Source organism: Halichoeres trimaculatus, unplaced genomic scaffold (genome assembly GCF_033239565.1).
Source record: "Halichoeres trimaculatus isolate MK-OKI-2021-1 unplaced genomic scaffold, fHalTri1.1 fHalTri1_scaffold_3, whole genome shotgun sequence".
NCBI classification, from domain to species: domain Eukaryota; kingdom Metazoa; phylum Chordata; class Actinopteri; order Labriformes; family Labridae; genus Halichoeres; species Halichoeres trimaculatus.
Genome location: NW_027437181.1, coordinates 2,232,893 through 2,249,530, shown reverse-complemented (window position 1 = coordinate 2,249,530; position 16,638 = coordinate 2,232,893). Strand labels below are relative to the sequence as shown.

Sequence of the window (16,638 nt, the reverse complement as noted above, 5' to 3'; positions counted from 1 at the left end):
GTGTGTTTTGTGACTTCCGCTACTTCCGGAGCCAGCCTCAAGCGAACACTGGAGAAACAGCGGATTTTAGCACTTCAGCATCGTCTCACTAGACCGGAGGTTGCTGCTTGATGTAAAGCGCTTACTTTTAGCCTAGAAACATCAACATCCAGGCAGAGGAGGGGGTTGGAGCAAACACTGACACTGACACACACATATAGAGGCCCAGAGGAGACGATTGAGCAGGATCATTCCTGTAAAAGTTGACTTTTTTTTTTTTTTTTTTTTTTTTCAAAAATCCTGAAGACTGTACCTTTAAACTAAAAATTATAATTTTTACGTTTTCTTGGAATTTTGTTTCTCTTTTTTTTTCTTTGCAAGTGTTAACTTTGAATTATTTTTTCTTCTTTTTTAAAATTTTGGGCTTTTGAGATGTTGTTGGAGAGAATAGGGAGATGGACAAAGCAGGAAACTGGCAGAGAGAAGGATACTTTCAGTTTGTGTTGATTGTGGCGCCCCCTGTGGTCAAAGATTGACATGTTTTCTCTTTACTAATCTTTTCATAAGTAGCTTTTCTTTGAAAAACCTCAAACTACTGTACCATGGCAACCAAATGTGTCGCCTGGTTTTATTGTTTTCTGTTCGCTGGTTCTGTAGCGAGCTGTTAATCATCCGTCGTTAAAAGTGGCGGTGTAGAAATGGTCGATTGTTGCTGATGGTGTTTTTTAATTTTGCTTCAGTTTTTAACTTTTCTGGCTTTAGATTTCCCTCCTTTTGTCTCGCCTGTCGTCATTTTTTTTCAGGATTCTGACAAACAAAAGTTAAAGTGTAAAGACTTTTATTTATTCCTCAATCTGCAGCGAGCGTGAGCCGACTCACGTCCAGATTTTCCTCTTTAGTTTTTGTTTTTATGGCGTCTTAGTCGTAGGATTGAATATCCAGGGTGTAAACGAGCACATCTGTGAGAGCGTGATTAAAAAGCAGGTCTTCACGCCGAGCTCTCCTCTTTTTCTTCGACCTGGCCCGACAGAAGCGAGCGTGACGAGCGTTCAGAATGAGATCTGGGCTGAACAGCAGCCAGGACTTCACAGCTGATGTATATGCACGCTGTGGCCGGCGCTGCAGCCTCTTTGTCACGGGTGACACCTCAAACCACGGGGGCCAAAACACGGCCGAGCCCCTACAAGACATCCAGGTCCACTTTTACAAGAGTAATTGTAGCGTTCAGGCGTGACCTTTGCCCCACTTCCTCATCCTCCACCTCTGCTTCCCTCCGCCCTCTGGACAAGTTTTAACAAGCAGGGGGTCCCGACCCTTTGAACTGTGGGGCCAGACGCTGATTGTTTGTGACAACAGGCTGGAGGGAGGTCTGCGAGTCACGATGAGCGCTGTGTTCCTGGCTGACGTTGCGTCCCTGAGTGCTGCGTGCCTCGCCGCCGTTAGAAAAAAAGTACGAGGCGCTGAAATTCCTCTGCTCCAGTTAAAGACTGTGTGTAACAACTGTAAATGTTTACAGGCTCCAGAGCACGCAGGCACATCATCTCTGGATCTTTCAGACGCTTTAAAGGAGGATCAGTCATGCCTGGAGTTCACGACGCCGGCCCTACGCGGCGTCCGGCTCCTGCAGCCTCGTAATCTGTTCGTGAGGCGGTAATTTGGGAAGTTGTTTCTGGGATTGGAGGAGACACAGGGAGGAGTTACAAACATCAGACAGGTACACAATCCTCTGAGCCCAGCCTTCATCCTCCTCCTCCTCCTCCTCTTCTTCCTGCAAATGCTCTTAGCAGCTGTTTCTGAGGAAGTCACTGGAGAGAGGCTGCATGGAAAAAGGAGTCGGGCCAGCTGGGTGGAGAGCTGTGGGAGGATTTTTTCCACTTCTGTCTGTCTGACGGAGAGAGGCTGATTTTTCTCAGCCAGCTATTCATCCTGACGTTTGCAGCGGCGAATCGTTCAGCGACCAAAGACGCACAGGAACGATTAACGTACAAACATCCACAATCTGATGAAGTTTGTGCATTTTTTTATTTAGATATTAAGCCACAGATGTTTCATGCGTATAATTCGATCGTTGTGTCCTTTATGATCCACATGACCTCCTTTAGTCTCAACCTACACACTTTCCATCCATAGTTTTCTTTAATGTCGTCTGGAAAAAAAAATCTGTCGTTGAGGAAACAGTGATGCTTGTTGATGGAAAGTTTAAAAAGAGTCGCTACGCTCTGCTGCTCTTCCCTGCAGCACGTCTGCCTGATTCTGCTCCAGTTTATCAGATAAACCAAACAATAGGGTAAAGTCAACACAGGTGTCCTCCATGGACAGAGTGAGAGCTTACATTAAGACGTCCGTCTGTGGGGATCATTAATGTCTGCAACGAAAACAAGACCAAAGTCTGACCCAGAGGTCTGCAGCCATCACCATTTTACCTCAGGTCAAGTCATTCAGGAGCCACAAAATTGACTGTATCTTCACCATAAAGACTACAATGTGTATAAAATTCTGTATATTGTTAAAACTACTAAATAATTTTCTAAACAGGATTTTTTTTTCAGAAATATACAAAAATTGTTCATGTGGTGTATTAGTTTTTTTTTTTGTTTTGTTTTGTTTGGTTTTTTCATTTTGGATACATTTGCAAATATTTCAATAGATTGAGAAATTTCAAAACAAAAAAAATCAAAAACTTGAGATTTTAAAAATTTGCAAAACTTAAAAAATATATTGCATTTTAAAAATAGCAAGAGAAAAAAAATTGGAGATTTAAAAAATTAAAAAATTAAAAAATGTGCAAAAAAATATCGAAAATAGCCTTAATTTTTCAACAATCCTGAAATCTAAAAAAATTGTAAAAAAAAAAAAAATTAAACTTGTTTTAAAAACGTATAAACTATTTTTTCGTTATCTTAAGAAAACATGCTTTATTTATTTCATTTTCAAGATAATGAGAAAAAAGGCTGAGATCTTGAGAAAGTAACTGTAATTTACCTGCTATTCCAAGAAAACTAAAAAAAAAAACATTTCATTTGTTTTCTAAACATTTTTTTTCCTGAAATTTACACATTTGTACATGTGGTGACTTAGGTTTTTTTTTTATTTTTATTTTTTATTCATGCAAATACTTTATTAAATTTAGAAATGTTATAAAAATTAAAAACTTGACATTTCAAAAATTTGCAAAAATTAAAAAGAAACTATTAAATTAAAAAAAAAAGAAAAAGTTAAAAAAAAAAATCCTAAAATTTTCAGAAATTAATAAAAAAGGAAATTTCAAAACATTATAATATTAAAAACATTGTGAAATAAAAAAAATGTTTAAAAATATAAAAAAAAATCCTTATTTTTTTAACATTCCTAAAATCTCACAAATTTGTTTAAAAAAAGAAAAGAAAAAAGAAATTAAATAAATTTGAAAAACTTTAAAACTATTTAAGTCTGGTTATCTAGAGAAAACACATTTTTTTTGTTTTGTGTTTTTCAAGGTAATGAGAAAAAAAAGTTGAGATCTTGAGAAAATAACTGAAATTAACTCACTTTTCCAAGAAAAACAGAAAAAAACATTTCATTTATAAAACCATGGCCTTTTAGGGCTACCATACTTAAATGTGGTAAATGTACAAGTTTATTCTTGTAAATCTATGACTTAATCCTTGTAAAATTATGAGAGTAATCCTGTTATTTATTTAGTTATTTGACTTGATCCTTGGTTGTGGCCTGATCTTGGGTCATTTTCACAAAAACAAATGTTTTTCTCTCTGGAAAAAGTTTGGACGTCCCTGACATGAGGTGGAAACAGCAGCAGTGTCAGTTACACATGAATCAGATATAAACTGAGCTCTACATCCACACACGCTGAGTTTATCAAATATCTAAACTTTTCCTTTCAGAGTGATGCTGAGAAAGGGGAAAACTGTCAGAGAGAAACCTCCAAATGTAAAAAGAGATAAAGTGTGGGTGAAACAGACCAGCCGTGCTCTGGTCGTCTGCTTTCTGTCTGTCTGTTTGTTTGTTTGTTTGTTTACGGAGCAGCTCCAGGGCAGACCAGAGACTCGCTGCTGGATGGAGCTGCTCCATGTCGGCGCACGCCAGACGCAGCTTATTTCCAGTCAGACAAACACGAACCAAGCTGCTCTATATGTATGTAAATCTGCGCTAAGATGAAATGACTTTTCTTCCATTTGTCCTTTCATTTCAGAGCGTTATTACTGGGACTCCAAGCTGCGAATCCCCACGGCAGACTACCAGGAAGTCCTGCATGATGATAAGGCGGCGCTGGCCTGGCTCCTGGCGCTGCGGCGCATTGGCATGGTGTACCTGAAGGGGGCGCCAGCAGAGCAGGGCCACGTGGCACGACTGGCCAAGAGGATCGGCTATCTCAGGCTGACGTTTTACGGGTAAGAGAGTGTTATTAGGGGATAAAAGGCTCTTTGTAATCTCATTTCTGAGGAGGAAAATGAAGATTGTGATGAAAGACGGGCTAAAAGTCTCAGTTTATGAAATTAATGTTTTGGAAAATTTGTCCACAAGTCATTTCTGTGCAGCTGAGATTGATTCCTGTGTTACGGAGACGCTCGGAGGTCTGCGGGCCTTCCACCACCCCAGAGTTCGTCACTCTGCCTCACTGCAGGGCTGATTACTCGGGGACAGAGACGAGGAAAACAACTGGACAGCATTCCAGCTTTTTTAAGCCAGAGGAATTACCTGGTGCACTCAGTCAGAACAGAGGTTTGGAGCGTGGAGCTGCCCCTCTGCCAGCAGATGAGCTCATGCTGTTGGAGGGCGAAGCCTGCAGACTTCAAACTGAAGGCCTGCCATCGCAGAGAGTGCAGCGCCTTTTACGAGCCGGGCATCCAAACGAGGCATGCAAACAGAACATGGGAGATAACTTTACCTCATTAGCGCTCGACTCCTGCTGCATCTCAATGAGTCGTCGACTTCAGAGGCAGCAGTCTGCGTTCCTGTGAAGCTGCCCACTTCCCCCTCAGGGAGCCCTGCAAAGTTCATCTCATCGCTTCCTCTCCGGCTCCTCACGGCCGATTGTTGCCGCTAATCTTCCAGAGCAAAGTGAAATAATGAAGGCAGAGTTTATTAACGAGTGTTATCTCTGTCCTCAGGCACACATGGCAGGTCCAGGACAAATACATGGCCAACAACGTGGCCTACACTTCAGGAAGGCTGAGCCTCCACACCGACTACCCGGCGCTGCACTTTGCACCTGGAGTGAGTGAACCTGATTTTTACGCTGCGTTAGCAGATATGCTATCGTTTATGAGGCTGTTTCACACTGAAATTAACCCACTTTAAAAAAAAAACGAGAAACAACATTAATTTTCTAAACATTTGTTTTTTCCTGAAATTTACAAAATTGTAAGTGTGGTGTCCTATTTTTTATATTTATTTTTAATACATTTGCAAATATTTTTATGAATTTAGAAAAAAAAAAGAAAAAAAAACTAAGATTCCAAAATTTGCAAAAATTAAAAAAAAAAGTTTATTAGGCTGTTTCACACTGAAATTAATTCACTAGTCCAAAAAAAATGAAATTTCAAAAATTTGCAGAAATTTCCAAAAATATAAAAATTTTCAAAAATTGTGAAATTTCAAAAAATGTGCAAAAGTATCAAAAATATCCTTAATCTTTTAACAATCCTGAAATCTCATTTTTTTAAAATACAAAACTATATAAAATAAATATGAAAAACAAAATAATTTTTTGTTATCTTGATAAAACACGCTCTTTTATGTAATTTTGAAGATAATGAGAAAAAAAATTGAGATCTTGAAAAAAAAACTGGAATTAACTCACTAATTAAAAAAAAATAATAATTTTTTTTTACCCGTAATGTTTTTTTTTTCCCTGAAATTTACAAAATTGTACGTGTGGTGTCTTAGTTTTTTTATATTTATTTTTAATACATTTTGCAAATATTTTTATAAATTTAGAAATTAAAAAAAAAATAAAAAATTGAGATTCCAAAATTTGCAAAAATAAAAAAAAATATTGAATTAAAAAAAGCAAAAATTAAACCAGTATAAATTTCCAAAATTTGCAGAAATAAAAAAAAAAGAAATTTCAAAATATTTTAAATATTCAAAAAAATTGTGAAATTTTTTTAAAAAAGTATAAAAATATTTAAAAATACCCCTAATCATTTTAACAATCCTGAAATCTCAAAAGTTAAAGAAAAAAAAAAAAAAAAAGAAATTAAATAAATTTGAAAAACTTAAAAACTCTTCCTCTTCCTCTCAGGCTGTGAGGAGCCAGAGAGGAAGCGATGAGATGAACTTTGCTGGGCTCCCTGTTTCAGACTGGAGTTCAGCTTTTTATCCTGCTGTAGTTTCCTTAGCATTTGTGCTGCATGTGTGTGTGTGTGTGTGTCCAGGTGCAGTTCCTCCACTGCATCACGCAGGCGGTGGAGGGAGGAGAAAGCGAGGTGGTGGACGGCTTCCACATGGCCGAGCAGCTGCGGAGAGAAGACCCCGAGGCCTTCAGGGCGCTCACCTCGCTCCCCATCGACTTCACTGACACAGGCATGGACTACTGCGACTTCATGCTGCAGTCCAAGAAATGCATCATCGAGTGAGTGGAGACAGCGGGCGGGGGGGTGGCGCTCAGGTGGCGCTCAGGTCACCTGTTGTTTGTGTTTTCACATGTTTATGTCCTTTGCAGGACGCTGAGAGGACGACATGTTTTTATCTGCAGTTCTAAAATGATGCTCAGTCAGAAATCTGTGGAGGGAGTTCATGTCTGATTTATAGAGAGACACTGCCACCTGCTGGTCAGAAATATAACACAGCCTCAAAAACCCTCAACAAAGAAATGTTTGAGTGCAGCTCCATGATCATTTTATCAGAATAACACAGAAAGATAAGAGCTGGTTTAATGCTCTTCCCCTCAAAGCTCCAGTCTTTAGCTGCTTTTGAAACAAAACTAAATTAATTTGATTCTTTTGATCATTACTTTACTCTGATATGAGCTGTTTTTCCTCAGATCACCTGGATTAAAGTCATTCAGGAGCCACAAAACAAAAACAAAAAAAAACCATCTCAATTCATAGTTCGAATCTAGTGAATAATTATCTACACTAGGAGTTTATTGGAATTAATGTGATTGCATGTGTTATGTCTTAGTTTTTGAATTTAAATAAATTTGCAAAATTAAAAAAAAATAATAGAAATATATATTTTTTTTAAATGTAAAATATTTGTCAACAATTCTAAAAATTTCACAAAAGATTTCAAATTCCAAAAATTTCCTAGAGTAAAAAAAAGAAATTTTAAAAATTAGCAAAAAAAAAGAAAGAAAAGGAATTTCACAAAACAAAGTTTTTTGGAATTTTCAATATTAAAAAAATAAATAAATAAATATTTAAAAATCTAAAAATTTCAAAAATGTGCAAAAATTAAAAAAAAAAAAAAAAAAAAAAACTTAAATTAATTTGCGGTGGCAGGCTTTATTGATGGATGTAAATAAATATAAAAAAAATATTTTAACAATATTTTTTAAAGTTTCAAGGAGCCACTGCAAAGGAGCTGAGGAGCTGCGTGAGGCTTCAGAGCCACAGGTTGAAAACCCTTGCTTTATATGATCTGACAAAGTGAGGAAGACCATCAATTTAAAGATTAAATGTTTCTCCAAGGAATAAAAAATTATCTAGATGTGTTAAAAATTGTAACTTAATCCCGTGATTACCTTATTAAAAAAAAAAAAAAGCTTAAATCCATTGACAGATTTGTTGACTTTTCCTTGAATTAATTAAATTCAAAATATATTAAAGTGCCCTGTTTTATTTGTGGCCCAACATTATGTCTACAGATTTTTTTTGTACAACAAACATTAAAAGAAGAGAAATGTCACTTTTCAAGGAAAAAACAAACAGATCATCTCAAAGAGGAAGGAGATAAACGATGAGCTGAAAGTAACTCTTTACCAAAGTTTTTAAGACTTTATCTGATTATCTATAAATCAAATCATCTTCTGTAGATAAAACTTCAAACATTATATTTACTGGAGACTAAAATAACCATAAAAGATGAGCATTTCAGGAAGATAAAGTCTTCAGTGTTCACTGCTAAATATCTGTAGATCATTTGAATAGTTCCCTGTTCACACAGATGTAAGAGGATAGAGATCAATTCAGTGACTTTGCAAAGTTGTTTTTACATTAAGAAAAAAATCCAAACTCATCCTCGGGTTATGACATAATTTGCCGATCTTTGAATGTTTTAATTATCTAAAGTCGTTGATCACCACTTTTTACGGCGGCCTCAGAGCTTTAAGTGGACAGGTCACAGCTTTATGTCTCTTCAATTCCTGCTCAGTTTTCCTCGTTTCCCTCTTTGTCCATTTCCCTATTTCTAAACACAGTCCTGAGATAAAAATATAAGAAAAGAAATCAAGAATTTAGAAAATGTTCAGTCCAGCCTCTGTCTTTCTTTCTGTGCCTGATCTTTGACCTGAATGATAAATAATTTGTCAGAATACGTCTGTTTTTCTTGTTAGCAGTTATATCATCTCTCAGTTTGACAGTAACTCCCTCTCCTGGTCTCTCTGAGCAGTGTTGATCCTGAAGGCCGAGTGGCCAGAATAAACTACAACAACGCCACCAGAGACTCTGTTCTGGACCTCCCCCTGCACCAGGTCCAGCCTTTCTACAGAGCGCTGAAGAGCTACGTGAAGATCATGAACCGACCAGAGAACGTGGTCACGTACACCATGCAGCCCGGTACGTGTCCAACGCTGAATGTTCAAAATGTTTTACAGGTCAAACTCCTGATTACCAGGATGAAAAGTGAAATTAAGAAAGGAGGAAGTCTCTGTGAACAGAACGTGAGGCGGTGCAGCCGTGAAAGGCGTCTTTGTTGTCATTAAGGTCGTGTTGAACATCATCAGCAGCTTTAATCTCCAGAGTTTGATCCTCTAATTAATCAGCGCTCAGACCGACAGAGACGATAAAGAACGGGACATTTAGGACATCAGAGTACTGCAGGGCTGTTTTCAGCAGCGAGCAGGTTCAGACCGCCACGCTGGAAATCATCCATCCTGACCCAGCGTCCTTGTCGCCACTTCAAGGATCCAGTGAGACACAAACAAAGTTGTTTGTTGGACGTGTCCAAGAGAAATAAAACCTCAAGTCAGTCAGGAGTGGGCAGAGAGCCACAGAGAGCCTCCATCTCTCTGAGTGTCAGAGCGTTTATCAGTTACAGCGCCGCAAGGTTGAACTTTTTATCTCTGTCCAAACGCTGAGGTCGATTTTATCCTCTGTCAAAGTTTCCAACTTTCCATGCACCTGTGGCTAACCTCAAGTTTTACAGCCCTGGGAAGATAACTACATCTACAAAAAGACTAATCTGGAAGAAAATACTGATTTTAATTCTGTGTGGATGGATTCATTCATACATGATGAATATATTAGGAAATAAGAAAGAAAATAGTTGAGCAGTACTTTCAGTTTGTGTTTTTATTTTCAAGAATTATTTCAAAAGTTTTTAATTTTTTGGAAATTGTTCAATTTCATTTTTCAATTTTTGCTAATTTTTGAAAATTAAAAAAGCATAGGCTTGGCATTTTAAACTTTTTTTTGAGATTTTTGCAAATTTCAATTTTTTTTGAAATTCTTGATTTTTTTAATCTGTACTAATTTATAGAATTTCAATTAAAAAAAAATTTCTAATTACATTTTTTTTTTATTTTTTAGAAATGTTGCTTTTTAAATTTTTTTTAAAATTTTTACATTTTTTAATTTTTGCAAATTTTTTTAAATTACAAAAATCATTAATTTTGCATTTTAAAAATTTGTTTGAGATTTTTGCAAATATCTCAAATGTTTTGAAAATTTTGAAAGTTATGAATTCTATTTTTCTTTGCTAATTCAAAAAAGAGAATTTCTTTTTTTTTTCAATTTTGTTTTCTTAATTTCTCAATCATTTTTTTTGTAGAAATGTAGGGTTTTTTTATTTTTTAAGAAGATTTGTAACATTTCATTTTTCAATTTTAGCAATTTTTTTAAATAAAGCATATATTTTGCATTTTAAACATTTTTTTTTACATTTTTGCAAATTTCTAAAATGTTTTGAAAATTTTTTAATTTTCTTAATTTTTTCTCTTTGCCAATTTATATAATTTCAATATTTTTTTTCACACTTGTTTTGTAATTCCATCCTTTTTTTTTTTTTAAGAAATGTTGCTTATTTAAAAATTCTACCAATTTTGTGAATTTTTGCAAGTTTTATTTTTTCAAAATTTGAGGTAATTTTTGCAAGTTCTATCAATAATTTATTTCACATAATTATTTTTTCCTTTTCTTTTTTTTTTTTTTTTGCAAATTTCCCCAAAATGTTGAAATGTGTAAATTAAGAAAATATAAACCTCAGACATCATATTTACGATTGTATAAATTCAAAAACTTCTCATTAGAGAATTATCGACCAGATTTTTATATCAAATTTTGTACACTTCATTTACTGTTGTGAAGATGAAGTAGATTTCGTGTCTGCTGAGGTAAACCCTTGAAGGTAAAGGTTGCAGACCCTGGTCCCAGAAATAAGACGCCTGTTTTTCCTGATTCTACGTTTTCAACAACAAAACTCTTTAAACTCTGAACTTTGTCTGATCTGTGGTTTTGTTTCAGGCGACATCGTGACCTTCGATAACTGGCGTCTGCTCCACGGCCGCAGGAGTTACATCAGCCGGCCGGACAGACTCCGACACCTGGAGGGAGCTTACCTGGACTGGGACGAGGTCATGTCCCGCCTCCGGATCCTCCGCAGCTCGGTCAACGGGAACGTCTGAAATCTGCGTCAGATCCTGTAAGGTGGCTTAACGTGACGAGGATCAGCTGACGTTCAGACGCTGACCAATCAGAGGGCAAAGTGCAAAGACATTTATCTGACAGCAGGTGTTAAAATCTGAGCATCAAATCATTAGAAAGTCTGCGGATGATTCAGAGAACGGACGCTTTTCTGTAGATTAGGGAAAAATCTGCAACTTCTCCGACACGTCTGTGAGCAACGCTTCAATGCAAACGTCAGGAAACACCTGGAGCTTCAGGTGAAAGGTGATTTCACAGCTGATGATTACAAGTTAATAAGCTCAAATCTTCACATTTGGACGCCAAGCTTTACACTTACTTCATGATGGAGTTCAGTTTTAATCTTTCTCCCTTAAATACTCGTTGAACTTTCTGCTCCTCAGTCGTCTGGGAGCGTCTTATTTATTCCTCTGAGAGTTTAAAAAGCCTCGTGGCTCGTCTGTAGAGTTTTCATTCTCAGTTTTTCCTCCGGCTGCTACCTCCTCTCTTCTCTCCGTGCCTCTGAAGGACAGGATCTCCTCGTCTTTCCTTCACTCTGTCCTTAAGACACAGCCCAGGGGCTCAGCCAGGTGGTGGAGAAACCTGAAGCAGCTGTGGTTTGATTGTAGTGACACTTTAAATGTACAAAGTTTTAGTTTTATTGTCAGTCATAAACTACTTTTTCAAATTTTACATTTGAATAATGTTTTGAGAATCAAATCTAAGACAGAAATTGTTGATTTGGAAGATTAAAAGTTCATGTTTTATTGATGCAGAGTCTGAAGGACAGCAGCAACTTTCTCCTGAAGCTTTTCTTTGAGCCTGAATTTTAGACTCATCAATCGATCAGTGACGTGCAACAAACTGCGTCTCACTGAGGCGATAAGTTTTCAATCTGTTAAATATTTCAAAAGTCAAAAACTTTTTATTTCTTCATGTTATTATTAAAAATACATTCTTTACATCTGAAAGACCGATCCTCTAGAACAAGGGTCTGCAACCGGTGGCTCTGGAGCCCACCAGCTTTCCATGCACCTGTGGCTAACCTCAAGTTTTACAGCCCTGGGAAGATAACTACATCTACAAAAAGACTAATCTGGAAGAAAATACTGATTTTAATTCTAAAAAGTGTTAGTAAAAAACAAAAGATGATGATTTTGGGAATAGTCAATACAAGTTTTTAAATTCAAGTATCGGTTAAAAGAAATTGAAACCATTTAGCATTTTTTTTAATTGATTTTTTTCTATTTTTTTGGAATTTTTGGACTGTGATGTTTGCTTGTTTGTCACATTTTTCTAAACTTTCTGAATTTAACAAGTTTTTACAATGTTTCGCAAATTTTTTGTCTTTTTTTTCCATTTTCTTTTATTATTATTATTTATATTTACATTTGTTGTCTAAAATTTAATTTTTTATCCAAACATTTATTTTCTTTCAAAATAATTAAAAAAAAAAGTTGGAAAGTTTTAAAAATTTCAGTCTTTTAGCAAATTGAACCAATTTTCACAATTCTCTTAATTTTGTTAAAATACTGGTAATTTTTTTTTTACCTTTTTGCAATTTTTTTAAATTTCAGTTTTTCTATTTTTGGAATTTAAAAATTGTTTAAAATGTTTGCATAATTTTCACATTTCTAAACTTTCTGAATTTTGCAAATTTTTAAAAATGTTTCCCGAATTGCTGAAATGTATTTTTTTATCTGTACATATTAACTGAATTTCAATATTTTTCAAAAAGGTTGGCAGGTTTTAAAACTTAATTGTTTTTGCAACCATTCAACAAATTTTCAGAATTCTAATTATTTTGTTAAAATACTGAAAAACGTTTAACCTTTTCATAATTTTTTAAAATTTTATTTTTTTCTTTATTTGGATTTTCAGAATTGTCTGAAATGTTTGCATATTTTTCAGATTTCTAAACTTTCTAAATTTTGCAAATTTGTAAAAATGTTTTGCAAATTTTTTATTTTATTTTTTGTGGGGGAATTGAACCAATTTTCAGAATTTTATCAATTGTTTAAATACTGAAAATTTGAGGGTTTTTTTTTTTAATGATTGTTTTGTTTTTCTGTTTTTTTTTTTTTTTTTTTCAAATTTCAAAGAAGTTTAGAAACTTGTAAAACAATTTAAAACACAAAAGAAAAGACATCACATGTACAATTTTTAAAACTCAAAAACTTTTCATTCAGATATTTATTCACTAGATTTTAACTATGTATTGAATTTTAGACACTTTTGTCTTTATTGTGAAGATAAAGTAGATGTTGTGGCTCCTGAACGACTTTAAACCAGCTGAAAAAATGGCTCCTATGACAGTGAAGGTTGCAGACCCCTGTTCTAGAAAGTTCTTCTGTAAAATTCAAGAAATTCTGCTAAAGTGTCTCAGCTGCAAACTCCATGTTTGTAGTTGAACAGTTTGGACTTAGTGGTGCTTTCTTTCTCACCACTAGATGGTGCCAAACCTCACAAACTGCCCCTTTAAAAAGAACAGACGTGCTTCCAGATGAAATCTGCTCAGGTGTAAACACGATTCAGCTTTTCTTTTTTCTGTCTTAATATTTTCTGCGGTTGTACAGATTTTCAAACTGAACTCAAACGTTTCACTGAAACCTGAAAAATAAATCTTCAAACATCCTTTTTCTGTTTGTTTTATTTTGTGTTGCAGACTTTCTTCTTCTCCTCCTCCATGAAACGACAATGAGCCGCTGTGAGCTTCATTTGCGACAACTTTATTATATTGCCAAAGCTGTACATGTTCTATAAATACGTCTCAAACACTGGATACTTACACCTGACATCTCTTTTCATGTGTCCCTCACACACACAGCAGTGAGCAGACGAGCTGCAATAACCCAGTGTTAAAAAAAACATCACGTCCCATTCACACACCGACTTCAGACGGAGTTCTGTCATTTCTTTATTAATGGATCGAGATTTTCTGAATCACCGTTCTCTGCACAGTTAAATCACTGAAAATACGACATGTCTGGATCAAAAAAAAGTGAAATAACTGTACTGATATATTGCTGATCTGGAAACTGATCACCACATGAACACACACTCACACACACACACACACACACTCATGAGCCAGCAGTAAGACCAGAATCAGGCGCTCTCTACGATCACAGGGAGAAAAACTGCTGCTGTGGGACACAGGATTATTCATTTTTTATTTTGTTTTTCTTCGTTTTTGTGGATGTCAGACTTTCCTTCCTTTGATTTTTGATAAACCATCCAAAGAAGTTTACGCTTCACGTTATTTTTTCTTAATTTTTAGCTTCACGACGTCACATTTCCTGATGCTCTGTCAGAAATGACGACTCATGTTGATCTTTTTTGACGTCATTCAGTCGTTAAAGTGAGTAATTAGGGAGATGACCGGACTGGGATTATATTCCAGGCACAGATTAAACGAGGCACGGCAGAAGACGAGTCGCTATTTCTGACAGACGCCATCAGAAAGCGAGGCCACGTCCCGCCTGTGGTGTATGCTCGATTCTGATTGGTCCAAAACAGGATTTAACGCTCATATTTCCACCTCTTCCTGTTGACACTGTGGCAAAAAACATCACCTGCGACATGCTAAAAGCTAAAGCTAACATAAAGGACTAAAAATGAGAAAAAGTGTTTGAAAAGTTCAGATTTTTAAGGTTTAAAAAAAAAAATCTGCATCTTCAGAAAGTCTGACTCCATACACAGAAGAGCGCCACCTCTGGTCACTCTGGTGTAACGCCACATTAATCCAGATGAGCTTGTTTTCTCATTTAAATTCAGCGTACAAACAGTAAACAGCGCTAACACTCGGACACATTTCACATGGCTTTAAACGGCTGAATCCAAATGGAAAAAGGTTCCGGAACCACTTCAAACATCACCACTTGTGACATCACAAATCGGGGGCGTGGCTTAATTTGAAAAAATGATTCCAAACAGGAAAGCAGCAGCAGTTTTTGCCCTTCTTCAGATTTTTGGAGACGTTCAAACTGAATTTGTGGTTTTCACTCGGACAAACACGAAGTCTAGAAAACAAAACTTGTCTCTTCTTACATTCGTCACCCTGTGGACGCCGGGTCGCTTAAGGAAACCCGGCGCTGGCGATGGCTAACTACGTCTTTAAGTATTGCACATCTAGCAAATCAACAGTTTGTAACATTATTTTTCCAGCAAAATGTACAGTCAATATATGTATATATTAAATAAATACTATATATAGAAATATATATAATATTTATTCGTCGTCGTCATAGCAACATGCATTTGATAACAGCAGACCACAGACGAGAGATTTTACAGCAGAACTAGAACAGTAACCCGAGAACACTCACATTATTTTAGGGTTCAAACACTTGAGGAAGCGTTGACATGCGGCGCTCCGGAGCGGTTTCCAGGGGGGGCGTCCTGGTCTACTTCAGGGTCTCTGGGTGTTTGGACTTGGACAGACCGGGACTTTACAGTAAGCACGAATCACAGAACGATGATGGAGACGCGTACGAGGAGGGAAGGCGGTCTACTCTGTAGTGGCTGCTCGAGGCTGTGCACGGGACCAGCATGCACTCTGTGCCTCGGGAAGGGGGCGGGGTCTGGGTCTGGGTCTTGGCAGCTGGATCAACAGAAGAGGGAGCGTGTCTCTGACCGTAAGGAGCAGGCAAACACTGAACTAGTCGACGGTGATGAGCGATATTTACATGACATCACAGACCAAACACGTTACACGGGTGACGGGGGCTAGAAAGGGCTTCGTATGTACAGGAGGAGGAAGAGGAGGAGGAAGAGGAGGAAGAGGAGGGGCGTGTGCTTTGACTAAAGTGAGGGATTGTCAGGAGTCTGTGGTTTCAGAGCTGAGATGCCGTTTCAAGTAGAGGCACACCGAGCGGGGAGGAAGGGCGAGGGACGGCGTGGGGGACGGCGTGGACTAGCTGGGAAGGGGTCTCGGTGACAACATCTTGGGTTTTCCTTCCGCCTCCTTCCCCTTCACCGCCGCCACGTAGGAGAAAAGGCAGAGGACGGAGTAACAGATCTGATGTGCCTGCAGGAGGAGGAGACAACCAGCAGGGGGAGAAACAGGCGAGGTGAGAGGAGACGTCAGGAGGAGACAAAAAACAAAAAAACAAACCAGAGGAGGAAAAATGTAACATCAGTCTTCTGATTAGAGCTGGAGCTGTAAACATGATTCATCATTTTTAAAAACCTTAAGAAGACGCTCATGAAACAGAATAATCTGTTCAGATTGTTTACAATAAAACTCTTTAAGTTTCACTTTCTTCAAATCCAAAACTTTTCCTTCTGTGCTTAAACATAAACTTCTAATAAAGGTCAAAGATCATCATCAGACACTCTGTTTGTTTTCTTCTTGTGTGAATTTTTGCAGTTTTTCAGCCCAAAGCAGGAGAAAAAACACAAAAATGTTTCTACATTCCCTCTAATCTTCTAACTATCCTGGTACGTTGATCTGACGTCATTTTCAGGGTGAGCTTCATGTGTCATCACGTTCTCTCTTTATTTTACCACCATCTTTGTTTTCTCTTTCTGTGTTTGTTTCCATCAGGGTAGTAGAGCAAAATAAGTCATATTTAAAAATGTCCAAAAAAAATGACCAATGGATCCTTAACCGTAACTAACTTTGGTTCTATTCTGTTATACTTGAAAATTGACATTTTTCAATCTTTGTATCTTATTTTCTATTGATCTATATTTTCCTTTTTGTTTGCCAGCTTGAATTATAGGGATGGGTACCTTTCACATTAAAAGATGGCCGGTAACTGGCAATCAGTATCGGTACTCAAGGGTACCCATTTTCAGCACTTTTGTGTGCATTTATAGGGTCATGAATATTAATTTGTGAAAAAATAAAATCTCAGAGTTTTTCAATCTA

General features: G+C 36.8%; 2 protein-coding genes across 23 annotated transcripts in view; one reads left to right on the top strand and one right to left on the bottom strand.

The window, feature by feature from the left end:
• The window catches only part of bbox1 (butyrobetaine (gamma), 2-oxoglutarate dioxygenase (gamma-butyrobetaine hydroxylase) 1), a 42,728-nt gene extending 30,809 nt beyond the window's left edge, over positions 1-11,919 (top strand). The window contains exons 4-8 of the mRNA XM_074665769.1: positions 4,169-4,367; positions 5,088-5,193; positions 6,357-6,553; positions 8,533-8,699; positions 10,605-11,919. Coding sequence (XP_074521870.1) covers positions 4,169-4,367; positions 5,088-5,193; positions 6,357-6,553; positions 8,533-8,699; positions 10,605-10,765 — 830 coding nt within the window. The 3' untranslated portion in view covers positions 10,766-11,919. The remainder of the gene's footprint in view (positions 1-4,168; positions 4,368-5,087; positions 5,194-6,356; positions 6,554-8,532; positions 8,700-10,604) is intronic.
• Positions 11,920-13,476: 1,557 nt separating this feature from the next.
• Positions 13,477-16,638, bottom strand: part of madd (MAP-kinase activating death domain) — an 83,542-nt gene continuing 80,380 nt past the window's right edge. For all 22 annotated transcript variants that reach the window (XM_074665759.1, XM_074665756.1, XM_074665752.1 and 19 more), the window contains one exon: positions 13,477-15,792. Coding sequence is in view for 14 of the 22 variants with exons in the window: in XM_074665752.1 (XP_074521853.1) it covers positions 15,679-15,792 (114 nt within the window). In the remaining 8 variants the exon portion in view is untranslated. The remainder of the gene's footprint in view (positions 15,793-16,638) is intronic.